A 12797-nucleotide genomic window follows, 5' to 3' on the forward strand; every position below is an offset into this window, starting at 1 on the left:
TTATGTGCTTCTTAATTTTGAAGCTCTCATATTCAACTAATATATTCAATTTTAGAATTGGTTCACATTTTAACTGGATCATCAATCGGCAGCAACCGGTTTATAAAAACGTATCAACTCCGTGCAATCTATTATCACCTAGAAAAAAGCACCAACATGTGATAATATAGCACCTATATAGTACATGCAACCACAATGCAGAAAATGTCCTCATATAATTTTAGGTTGATTAGCAGATAACAAAGAATCACACTGCAAAATGTCCACCAAAACACCACAGTATAAGTAAAAAGAAAACACACACCATCATTCCGCCCACTCACCAAACCAAATATTTCCTCAGTTCTAAAATATAAGTTAATTCATTTTTTCAAAATTGATTTTTCTTTAACTTTGAACAAGTCCAGAGCCAAAAATATCGACATGCACAATACTAATTAAATAAAATATAAAAAAAATTCATGATGAATCTAATGATACAATTTGATATTATGGATATTGATATGTTGCTATCTAATGATACGATTTGATATTATGGATATTGATATGTTGCTCTATAAATTTGATCAAACTTCAAGAGGTCTGATCCTTTAAAAAACTAATCACCATGAATTTTGAAACAAGGGAAGTAAAAAAAACTGATAACCTACCAACACCAACTCACAGCAAAGCCCACCCAACCCCTCCCTAATTTTAAGACATCACAATCAATTGTAATTTACTATTTAAAATTTTGGGTCACATAATTTTGACCGGGTCAACAATTTCTCAAGGAGCACTCTTATTTAATTTTTTTAATTCACTGTGCTCCCCTTTTTTGTGTTATCCCATTTGATTGAGATATTTAATTTTGGATTTGATTTATAATGTTCACCGGGTTAATAATTTTTAAAATCGATCAGCAACAACCAGCCTATAAAAACATATCAATATCACGCACCATCTCATCTCCTAGAAAAAAGAAATATTCAGCCGTGGATGAAAAAATCCCCACATAAGTATTAATTGATTTCATCATCAGATAACACAAAATCTTACCACAAAAGCCCACTGAAACACCGCATTGTAAATAAAAAGAAAACCTTCTAAAAAACTAATACACCTTATATTTTAAAACAGAAGTAAAAATTATGAAGAAACACAATAACACAAACAGAGCACAGCAAAGAGCGCTCAACCCTTCTAGCAAAGTTTTGAATGCCAAGTCGTGTCCATGCAAAGCCACGAGTGTCTTGTTCTGTTTGCAGCAACTCGCACATGACACATGGACTAGAGTCTGTAGAGTTCACACATTTTTCGCCAACCTGTAGCAGAATTGCGCAATGACGACTAATCAACAACTCAACTGACCTCTGACCTCTGACCACCGACTAAATAGCTTCTTGGCTACCCTAACAGCGTTTGTTTGTAAAAGAGAGTACTATATACAATGTCATAGAATCTTAACGTGACATAAGAAAGTGGTGGCGGAAATGCCGAGAAGGCAGCCTGCAAAGGCAAGTTTTTTCATTTCTGGAAAACCTTGTTCAGGACGCCCTGTATGGAGCCACCGATCCCTGCTCCCAGGGTTTCGGTTAGATAAGCGACCTGTACAGAGGATTATGTCAGATCACAAGGTTAATAGTGCCAGAAGGGGTTGACAAAAATCTATAACGACTTATACAGTTTGATTTTGAGTGACTCATACCTCCTTATAAGATTTCTGCAAATCAAGAGCATCTTTGATGCGGCGATTCACAAATGTCCATGTGTCGTGAAACTCTGACAAGTGCCAACAGAAATGAGAAATCATCAACAAGTCTATATTCCAATCAGTTGAGCAAAGAAAATGTGGATTATTTATTTTCAAAAAAAGAAAATGTGGATTGCGTAATTATGTTGTCTAGGATATTAGTAGGCCTAAGATAAATCTAGGGAGGTGCTTGGTTCGCTGATTTTCTAACGTCACCTGTTTACGGTAATAAAGGATAACGCTCGATTCTTGTTTGGATTGGCCGACGGTAAGAGCATCTACAGCCGAACCTAGCTAATCCAACCCCCTAAACGTTCGCAGAAGCACCCGGACGCGTCCGCGGACAGTGACCGATCATCCCTCAAAAGACCGCTTCCACAACCGGATACCTCATTAGAAAACCCTCATCAAATCCATACAGTTACATGCAACATAAAACCTAGACTATATCTTCACTGGCGCCTGTCCACCACGTCCTTGTTGTTCCCTCCCGTTCCCAGGTCCAGCGGCCGTGTGACCCACGAAGTGAAGATCCGGTGACCGACGAGGAAGAGTAGGACATGGGACACAGACTGGCCCACATGGGACACGAGGTGCCGTCGCTGGTAGAGGTGAGATAGATGATGGACGAGGACGGGTGGGCCTCCTCGTTGCGGAGCCAGGGGAACCGGTCACCCGTTGCGGCTCCGCCTGTCCGGCGACATGCGACTCCACCTCTGCGGTGTCGGCCACGAGGGCTGCCGCGGCCTCCCGCGCCCTCTGCCTCAGTCGGCGGGCATGCCTCGCCCTCGCAACGGACGGGCCGTAGGCGTTTACCTCCGATTCAGAGCCGGACGCCACGGAGGGACACACACCAAAGGGGTTGCGTCGCCAACCCTGGGTGGGGTGCCAAACGGACCGCACTGCATCCGATGAGGCCGCAATCACGCACCTCGAGGCAGATCCAACAGCCATTTTCACAGACGCAATGGATTCCCGCCGGATCAAGTCCAACCGCAGTCGAGCGGACTCCTCCCGGGCATTCCGGAGAGCCATGCGAACGGCCATCTCCTCCTCAGGCCCACATGAGACGAGATCCCAGTCGACGGATCAGGAGATCTTGAAGTCGGATCCGATGCCCGTCATGCCAGAGATGGCCGGAAATCACCGAAACCAGGCTTGGGGCAGAGTGGAGTGGTGTGGAGTGCAATGGAGTGGCTAGGGTTTGGTCCGGGATGCGGATGGGGACGAATATATGTGGGGTCGGGGTGGGCCAGCGTGGGCCGGATCCGACATGGCGGAAGCGCCCAGGCCTCCCCATATCTGCCCCAAATTTGGGCTGGATATGAGGGGTGCCGATCAGCCCCGATGTATAAGGCCGGTTTGAGACGCCCGGCTGGGTGAAGTTTTTGTGACCGGTCACTGACCGGGCCGGCCGCCAGATCATATACCGGGGGTTGGGGGGGGGGGGGGGGGGGGGGGTTGGGGAGCCCGGCTGTAGATGCTCTAATCAGATAACACGGTACCAATGGTACCAGGTCCCAGCCTTGTTGTAATCTCATTACGCCCAAATATCCTGTGTAATCGGAATACGTCGGACGATGCTTCTTCCCAATGTCGTCTTCTCTGTGGCCTCCGCATGAAGCGCTGTGAACTCTATAATAATCTGATCTCACCTCTCGCACCACTTACTACCGTCCCACACGCCGCCGCGAAGCCAACGTCCGCCATTGATGGACATGTTACCGTCGATGGCTAAGCCGGCGCCCATGGCAGAGGCGCTGCACGAGGAGCTGGTGGTGGACTGCACCAGGGAGGGCGTGGTTTTCGCGGAGGCCGACGCGGACATCACCATCGACAAGCTCAGCGACGCATGGTGCCCGCCATTCCTGTGCTTCGTGGAGTTCATAGGCTACGAGAACGTCTTGACGTCTATAGGGTGTCGCCAGCCATCCAGGTGACACGGCTCAAGTGCAGAGGCTTCACCATGGGTCACCAGACTTCCCACTGCATCAGCGGCGTCCCCGGTGTGGCGCAGTTTTGGACGGCTGTCTTGCCGCCCATCTGGGTCAGAAAGATACTCGCCGTGCGGCAGCCACCAGGCCCTTCTTCTGGCGCCCCAGTACTGGGAGTCCGTCTCTCCGATCACAACCACGCCAAACCCGCAGAGGCAAGGAGCCCCACCATGGCTGCTCCTTTGAGATTTGTTCGCCTTTTTCTTGTCTGGAGACGAATTGATTTCTTGCCTGCAACCAAACAAGTTTGAGTTTTGTTCGTTTACGTTTACGGTACCAGCGCAATTCCACTGCCTTTACACTTGGGGGGTTTCTCTGGAACCAAACGTCTCCTAGGTTCAACTCCTTACGAAAGTAGAATGGTGGTGAAGATCATCTGAGATGGATTTGCATGTCACAGAACACATCAAACTAGGCAAGAAAAAAAGGAGGGAGGGAGGAGAAACCCTCGCCACTTACCCTGTTTCTCCATCACTATGTTTTTCAAGATTGAAGAACTAGAAGACCAACATTTTCTACTAAAAGAAATGAAGTGTCTTACAGGCTAACCCAGACAAAAACACAAGAGACAGGAGGGTGTACAAGTTATGAAGAACACGAGAAATTGCAGATATTTTGTTTTGTCATGTATACACTATTGCGTCGAGTCACATAGCTCCGAAAACAACTCATAATCAAACCAGTTAAGTGTAAAAGCTTAATAATTCCAAACTGCCAGTTTCAACTTTCAAACTTAGCTCACTCCAGTTTCATTACACAGAACAATACATGGTCACAAAGCTTACTAAATTTGCTAATGTTGGTTTAGAGTCAATTGTCAAGTAGAAAAAAATGGGTTTTAAACTTAGAAAAGGTGCAAACCTGGAGAATTATCTGTTAACATGTACACCTCTGAGGCTGAGTAGATGCCACCAAGCACAGTACGTTTCACATACCAATCAATATCTGATCCAGCATCTCCAGCAGCATGCCAAATCTCATCAACAAGGACTGCTCTCTGCTTTAAGCTTGTTGAGACATTTGCTGGTTGGGACTGCCAAACAAATTATATAATTGGGCATGTAGCCATCACATAATAATTTAGTTAAAACACATACGAGAGGGGAGGAAATGAAAGGAAGACAACGGGCACCTGAATGCTCAGCGCTTGAGGCCACTTTGATATGTAAGGTGTCTGCATCTCAAGCCTCATCCGAACAAGCCTAGATAGTCTCTCAGTGAGCATCAAGTTTTTCAAAAGCTCTCCCTCACCAGCATCAATGCGATCCATGAGTTGTTGAAGGCAGTCATCCATGAAAAACTGCATGCACACACGAAAAAGAATTCATAAGTGTAGGCACACAAAGCATAGAAACACAAAATTTACTTAATATGTTTAACAAACAATAAACATCTTGCATCAATGAAGTGAAATGCCGAGTTCCATCATACACCAATGAAGTGGAAGAAGGGAAGTTTCAGTGTCGGCTAAGCGTAATGTCGATGCTCTGAGCCTCACTAAAAAATTCCCTCCATATTTTTCTGTATGCTCAAGCACACTCCCTAAATCCAGCTGTCGGACAAAGGTAGAGGAGGCATGGGGAGGAAGAGCGGTGGGAGGGGGTTGGTCGGGTGGGGTGCTGGGCACTGGGCACGGGGAGGAAGAAGGTGGGCGGGGTGGGACGGGTTGGGGTGGTGGGCATAGGGAGGAAGGTGGATTGAGGTGTTCTTTTTTAGTTGCTATGTCCAGGTTTTGGGTAGGTTCAGGTCTTGTACAGGAGGGGTGGTTGCAGAATAGGTATTCTACAACTCTTAAGGGTTGGTTGTAGAATAGAACCACCCTATATATATGACGATACTCCTGGGAGTATGTACTCCCGCTCCTCATATACCACATAGATACATCGATTATAACTTTTTATCAGTTTTAATATACTTCATCAATAATTAATTGATACCCTAAATGAGTTCCATGAAAAATTCCCATTTGAGACTGCATATTTTACATCATTTACACATAAACTGTTTTTTGTACGTAAAATGGTATGCTGCATAAACTAAGGGCTCCGATGGCATTTTTTCGTAGAACTTGTATTGAGGTACCTTAAGAGTAATGAATAAGGTATATTGAAAATGATAAAGAGGTATAATAGGTTTTTTAAGAGGTATATACTGAATGTGGGAGTACATACTCCCAGGAGGCCAGGAGTATAGCTATTCTGCAACCACTTGTAGAATAACTATTCTGCAACCTTTTCATAACTGCTGGAAACAACAAAAAGCTAACTGCACGTTCTTTTCTTGCTAACTGCCCTCAAACTTTCTCTGGCACTATTTTTTTGGCTGCAATTTTCAAATCGTTTATCGAAATGATGCAAGTGATATAACGTTGGAAAGTTGTTGATAAGGAAACACTTTTTCATCTTGAACATTTTCCCAAAATCCACACAGTTTTAAGAGCAATTTTCAAATTATAAAACTTACATAAATCAACATTCAACGTATTTTGAACGGAAATTTCAAACCGTTTGACGGAATGTGGCAAATGATATATCATTGAAAGATATCGATTAGCCTTAACTTTTCATGTAGAACACTTTTCCAAATTCCCTATGCTTTAAGAGCAGTTTTGAAAATACTAACAACATTCTCGTCCGTTTTTTGCCCGAACTGCAAAAAGTAGCACGCTAATTCTCGGACTGAAATAGCCAACTATCTAGTGATGAGCACGCTAACTCTCTCGGTGATGAGCACGCTAACGGCGAGGACGTCATTTGTTTTTTAGCCCTGACTAATATGGAACATGCTAACTGCCCGTACTGAAGCTGCAAACTGCAAGGAAGGAGTGAACGGTACATGGTGCTCCTCCCCTATGGAGAAAGCACATCATGCATGCAAGCAAAGAATCTTCACCACATGCTGAGATCATTAACATTATTAGCACAATGCATGTGTGTTGCTACGAAACTATAAAATACGAGGAGTTGCATCACTGGCTTAGTCATCAAATATGTTGTCCGCGGCATTTGCACGCAGTTCACGATTAAAAAGTGTGAAAATACAACGAAAGATCACGCTGCAGGCATTGGAGAATCTTTAGAGATCATAGTAGACCCTTTGCAAGACACTACATTTCAAATGCTGAAACATATAACAATAGGCATTAGTAAGTTGACTGCACAAGGTTGTGGATCAGGTAGAAGGACAAGGTCTACCGTTTCTTTGGAATTACTATTTGTTCACTCTCTTGTTCTGTGATATAGAATAAAAGAACTTGGTTGGCAAGAGAAACTGCAAGCAAGAGCATAATTTTGAGTTGAAGTTGCATCTCTGCATTTGTTATTTGTGCCTTCTATAAGTGTTGGTATCACATAAAAGTAATAGTACACTTGTTTATTTGTGTTAGGTCCCACATGTGATGAAAAGTACATTGTTTACTTATGTCTCTTGGAAGGTTGCTAGTCCCACATGTGGTAGGGGTGTATTTGTTTATTGGTGAAGGTTGTTAGTCCCACATGTGAACTCACCCCCAACTCCAACCTTTCTAAGTAGGAAAGAATTGCCATGTTCCAACAAAAAAATTGCATCACCAGTTGCCAGATTAATAGTACGTGTTTGCCAGATTGTTTATGCTGAGTTACCAGGTTTATTCTGCTAGTTACTACTCCCTCCGTCCCATAATGTAAGACGTTCTTTGACAGTAGTGTAGTGTCAAAAAACGTCTTAGATTATGGGACAGAGGGAGTAGGTTATAGCACATGAAGAATGACATTCCATAATCAGATAACGTAGTTATTATAAATCTCATAAGTGAAACGAATCTGGCAACGAAGCCATGGTGAAAGCAGATCATCAATTGGGTTAACGGTTTGACAGATAAAATATTTTTGGTGTAGTCCCCCACATAAGACACCGTAGGGCACATTCACCCACATAGTACAGCCCATTTTACTTATAACAGGTATTGCCCTATGCTGCTATCCATGAGGCAAGGCATCCTGATGCTAGTGCAAGGGGAAACACGATACATTGGTTTGTACTTGAAAGTTGAAACATCAGCCATGCGAATGTTTTTAGTGAAACAAGAAAAATTATGTAAGTGATAACACAAATAAACAATATAATAGCATTGCTGTCAAATAAATACATAGTTTATGCAAATGAAGATATTCACACAAATGATCTATTTTTCATGAAAGCATGTGGTGCATGCAAATATACAAACAAATGTCACAACATTCATAAATCTGATATAAATCAATCTATATAGCAGCACTCTTCTTCTGAGCACGGATATACATCATCCATGTGTAACATCATTCTTCAACAGTGATCCTAAATAATTTATTCTTCCAACAGCACTCCCTAATTTTGGAGACCTCTCATTCAATTGTGGTGTTCAATTTTGGATTTGGTTCACGATTTTGACCGGGTCAACGATTTCTTAAGGAGTTCTCATTCGATTGAGGTGTCCAATTTTGGATTTGGTTCATGATTTTGATTAGGTCAACGATTTCTCAAATCAATCGGCAGTAACCAGCCTATAAATATAGATCAATCCTGCTCACCCTCTCATCACCTTGCAAAAAAGAAGCATCAACATGCGACACTGTAGCATCAATATAGTACATGTGGCCACCAATGCAAGAAACTTTCCCACATATGTGTGAGTTGATTAGCAGATAAGACAGCACCTCCAGGAAGGGCCCATCAAAACACCGCACTATATAAAAAAGAAAACATACTCCATCACCCCCCCCCCCCCTTACGTGCCAAATCAAATAACAAAAAAAAAAATTAGATCCCAACAACACAAACGGCGCAGCGAAGCGCGCACAACCCTTCTAGTACATCACAAAGTCCAAGGTAACTACCATACATTCACACCAAACAATAACAACACTTAAAAAGGCGATGTATATGGAGAGTAGGAACTGGAGGAAAAATCAACATTTGGCAGGACCCTTGGATTCCATCTAGTGCTAACCGTAAGGTGATCACACCAAGGGGACAAATTATGTTAACAAAAGTCGAGGAACTTATTGATCCGCATAGTGGGCAGTGGGACGAAACTCTAATTCGGGATGTTTTCAACCGGGTCAATGCACAACGTATCTTGCAAATACCTCTGAATGTGCAAGGGTTCGAAGATTTTGTCGCGTGACAGTACACTAAACCTGGCACTTTTTCGGTCAGGTCTGCTTATCACCGTGAATGGGAGCATCGCTATGGTCAGCAGCTTTCTTGCACTGATGGGCAAGGATGGGTTCGAATAAACCCGGTCTGGCAAACAATCTGGAGTCTCAGCGTGTCAGGAAGATTAAAATTTTCATTTGGAAGGTCCTACATGGTATGCTTCCCTGTTTGGGAGTCCTTGCAAATAGACACGTTTCAACTAGTGCTCAATGCCCGATTTGCTCGTCAAGTGCGGATTGTTTGGCTAAGGAATGCTATACATCTAAATCTCCGTCCTTTTGGGACAACTCTGCCCCTGATTTTATCTCATTTTTTATTGCAAACGATATAGCTGTCATTTGATGAATAAAATCGTATTCCCGTAAAAAAAACATTCATCATCCAAATATGCAATAGCTATCAAGAACTACGATCTGTTGGAAATATACCAATCAGATATAGCATCCAAATATGCAATAGCTATCATCGACTACGATCTCTTCATAACAACTGGTTGTGTTAGTTTCCAGTCCAACCAATGTGCATTCAAGGATTAATTCCTACAGTAATCTATGAGGCTTCCATATTCATCAAAATTCCAATCCGATGTAGCATTCAAAAAATAAAAATGTTACTTTCATGCGATGAAAATTGATCACCACATCGAGATCAGGCAACAAATCACAACAGAAAGAAATTGAAGGAGACCGTACCTCAACTAGCGCAGCCTCCTTCCTTGGGAAGGCACCAACGATGGCCGGCGACATGGCCACGTCCCTCGCACCCGCGATCATGGCCGACTCGCTCCATCCCATCCTCGGCTAAAGCAAAACCGAAATAAAAAATCTCAAAATCGCAAAACAGTAAAAACGCCAAAAGTGGGAGCAGATTTGGAGGGAATTCGAGCCGCAACCACGTGGAGAAGCGACGCGCGGAGGACCTTCTGCTGCTCCTCCTCGTACCCCGCGCCACCAGATCGGCGACCCCCCGATGCAGCTCCCTGTCCAGTCCGGTAGGCCCCTCCAGCGCCGGAACCGGCGGAGAAGGAGGCTCCATCCTTCTTGGGAGGGTCGACTGTGGGCTCCAGAGGGGGGACGGGAAGAGGCGGTGAGGGCGAGGCGTCGGTGGACAGCCAGCAGAGAGCAGCGGGGGCAGAAGGTGGCGGGGAAGTGCATGGGAGGAGGCGCCGGGCGGAGGCAGGGCAGAGGAGGCGGCGGGCGACGAGGAAGGAGGCCATTGCGGAAGGGCCGGTGCGACGCACTACCACGTGTTCGACGAAATGGCGAGGCTGTGTCGAAACAGAGTTTGCCCAACCAATTGGTGCCGTAAGACTCAGTCGGGACGCGAAGTATCTTCTCGAGAGCTCACATGTTCCTCTATAAACAGTAAACTTAAAAAAAATCAAACAAATCTGAAATAATAGTTGGAAAACATTAGGAATCTTTAGGGTGTCTGCAAAGTTTCATCATGAAATTACATCTCTGGAAGCTGTGGCAAAAAAAAAAGATCTGATAATGGTATTTTCGAATGTATTTTGGAGCTTTGATTTTTTTTTTTGTGATTTTGTCATGACTTTACAAGCACTTCCGTAACAAAAAAATAGAATTTTTTAATTGTTTCCATTTTTATATTACTGTTCATACCAGGAGCATTTGAACTCGGGCTGAAAAAGGTTTGACTCGGTCATATTTACTGTAGCCCCGATTTGCATATAAAGTGCCGAAAATACAATAACAAGCATGGTTATAGATGAACCTGATAAAAAAATTCTGGCATAAAAATTAGCAATATAGGAAAAAGTCAAAAATCTTCAAAACTTTTTTGGAACAAACTTGACCAAGTGAAGTACTCCTAGTCCGAGCCGGCTAGAACATCACGTATCGTGTCCTTAGTAATGTTAGGGTTTGGCGACTCAGGGGCGACGCCCTTGCCGCCGCCTGGCCTCACGGCCACTGGCAATGTTCCCGTGTGCGTCCCGAAGGCGTACTACAGCCCCGTCGCGGCTACGACCGCCCGTCCGTCGCTCGAGCCCCGTGCTCCCACAGACCCTGCTGGTCACCTGATGGCGTGCCCTATCCATGTTCAGCAATCCATGGCGTACATCCATGTGCAAGGCTTGGAGCCCAATATAGGCACGAACCACTCCAAGGAAGCGGAAGGAGAGGTGGGGATTTCTCAAGGAACCCTAGACTGATGGCACAAACTCATCTGAAGGCTTGCGACCCGCCCGATCGATCATGGCCTCCTGAGTACGGTTCTGTGGATATGCAGAGAGCGGAGGTGAGGGCACTTTCGGTGCAGCCGGAGGAGAATGTGTCGGGTGCTTCTACGGCGAACCTTGAAGCCAGTGGGGGCGATCATGGGGCTCCCCTTGTGGATGCTGCCCGCCCGAAGCCGGTTGATGGGGACCTCGTGGAACACGCAGCCGTGATCCTTGACAGCCAGCAACCAACAGTGCCAAGTTTGGGGCCAGTCGAGTCCCTGCAATCTTCTGATATGATGACGGCTATGTGGGGTATCGACTCAATGGTGATGCGGGAGGAATCTTCAGACATGCACATTTCTGAAGCGGATTGGGAGTTCGCTAAGAGGGAGGTGATTGCAACTATGAAACAAGCCAATGCGCGGTCTGGTTTTCTTGCTGCAGGTGCACAGGGAAGATCTAAGGAGGGGGCAAGCAAAAAACAGCAAGGTGAATGGATTGCAGATGATGGAGAAGCGGGACCAGGAGGACATGGACAAGGACCGGAAGGAGGAAACGGAGGCAACCAGCCATGGGGCCGCTGGTGAACTGACGGGGCCGAGAGTGGCGCCCCGTCAGGAGCAATGAATTGCCTAGTTTGGAACTGTCGAGGGGCGGGGAACCCTCGAACAGTTCGAGATTTGCAGGCTCTATGTAGAGTCAATTCCTCGAGGATGGTGTTCCTTTGTGAAACTAGGCAGCAAAGGAACAAAATGAGCAGACTTCGTAATCGGTTAGGGCTGCGAGGGTTTGATGGTATTAGCAGTCAAGGAAAAAGTGGAGGTTTAGCATTGTTTTGGGATGAGTCTTTGTATGTCAACGTGCAAGATATTAATGAAAGATGGATTGATGTGTTTGTACGAATGTCACCCAATGATCCTCTTTGGCGAGTTACCTTTGTTTATGGCGAGCCGAGGGTGGAGAATAGGCATCTGATGTGGGAAACCTTGTGCAGATTGAGGAATACTACAGATTTACCGTGGCTAGTCGCTGGTGATTTTAATGAGGTGCTGTGGGATTTTGAGCACTCATCCATGACGGACAGACCACAAGCTCAGATGACGGCGTTCAGGGACTGTTTTGAAACATGTCAGTTAGTTGATTTGGGCTTCTCTGGATACCCCTATACATACAATAATAAGAGAAGTGGACGCGCAAACGTACAAGTTCGGCTGGACAGGGCTGCGGCTGACAATGCTTGGCGTGATCTCTTTCCGGAAGCGGCAGTGGTGCACCTCATGTCACCGAGGTCGGATCATAGGCCGCTGCTTGTTCGCTGCACGCCGGAGACGCGTGTGAAGACGGGCAGAACACGGAGGTACGAGGTAATGTGGGAACGAGAGGCATCCCTTGCAGAAGTGGTGGAGGAGGCATGGGCTTGAGCAGGAGCAAAAGGTGACCTGGGCGGTGAGTAAGGCCCTCAGGGCAACGATGGCAGCCTTGCATCACTGGAGCAATAAGAAACTGGGTAATATCACCAGGGAGATAGAGAAGTCTAGAACTAGACTTGAAGAACTACAGAACATGAATGCTGATAGATGTGAGCTGCGAAAGGAATCGGATCATATGGATGAGTTGCTCTATAAGGAAGAAATGATGTGGTTGCAGCGGTCCAGACTTGAGTGGTTGAAACATGGTGATCGAAACACAAAAAATTTTCATCGGAAGGCGGTCT

General features: G+C 45.3%; 1 protein-coding gene across 1 annotated transcript; it reads right to left on the reverse strand.

Annotated features, from left to right (window-relative positions):
- Nucleotides 1-1144: 1144 nt before the first annotated feature.
- On the reverse strand, nucleotides 1145-10225 carry LOC109767698 (uncharacterized). Its single transcript, XM_020326421.4, has 6 exons — nucleotides 9794-10225; nucleotides 9594-9701; nucleotides 4859-5026; nucleotides 4588-4759; nucleotides 1688-1761; nucleotides 1145-1587 (listed from the first exon to the last, which is right to left on the reverse strand). Exons 1-6 carry the CDS (start codon nucleotides 10115-10117, stop codon nucleotides 1507-1509), a joined length of 927 nt encoding a protein of 308 aa, XP_020182010.1. The 5' UTR covers nucleotides 10118-10225; the 3' UTR covers nucleotides 1145-1506.
- Between the last annotated feature and the right edge of the window lie 2572 nt (nucleotides 10226-12797).

This window comes from Aegilops tauschii, chromosome 7, assembly GCF_002575655.3.
Source record: "Aegilops tauschii subsp. strangulata cultivar AL8/78 chromosome 7, Aet v6.0, whole genome shotgun sequence".
Lineage (NCBI taxonomy): Eukaryota > Viridiplantae > Streptophyta > Magnoliopsida > Poales > Poaceae > Aegilops > Aegilops tauschii.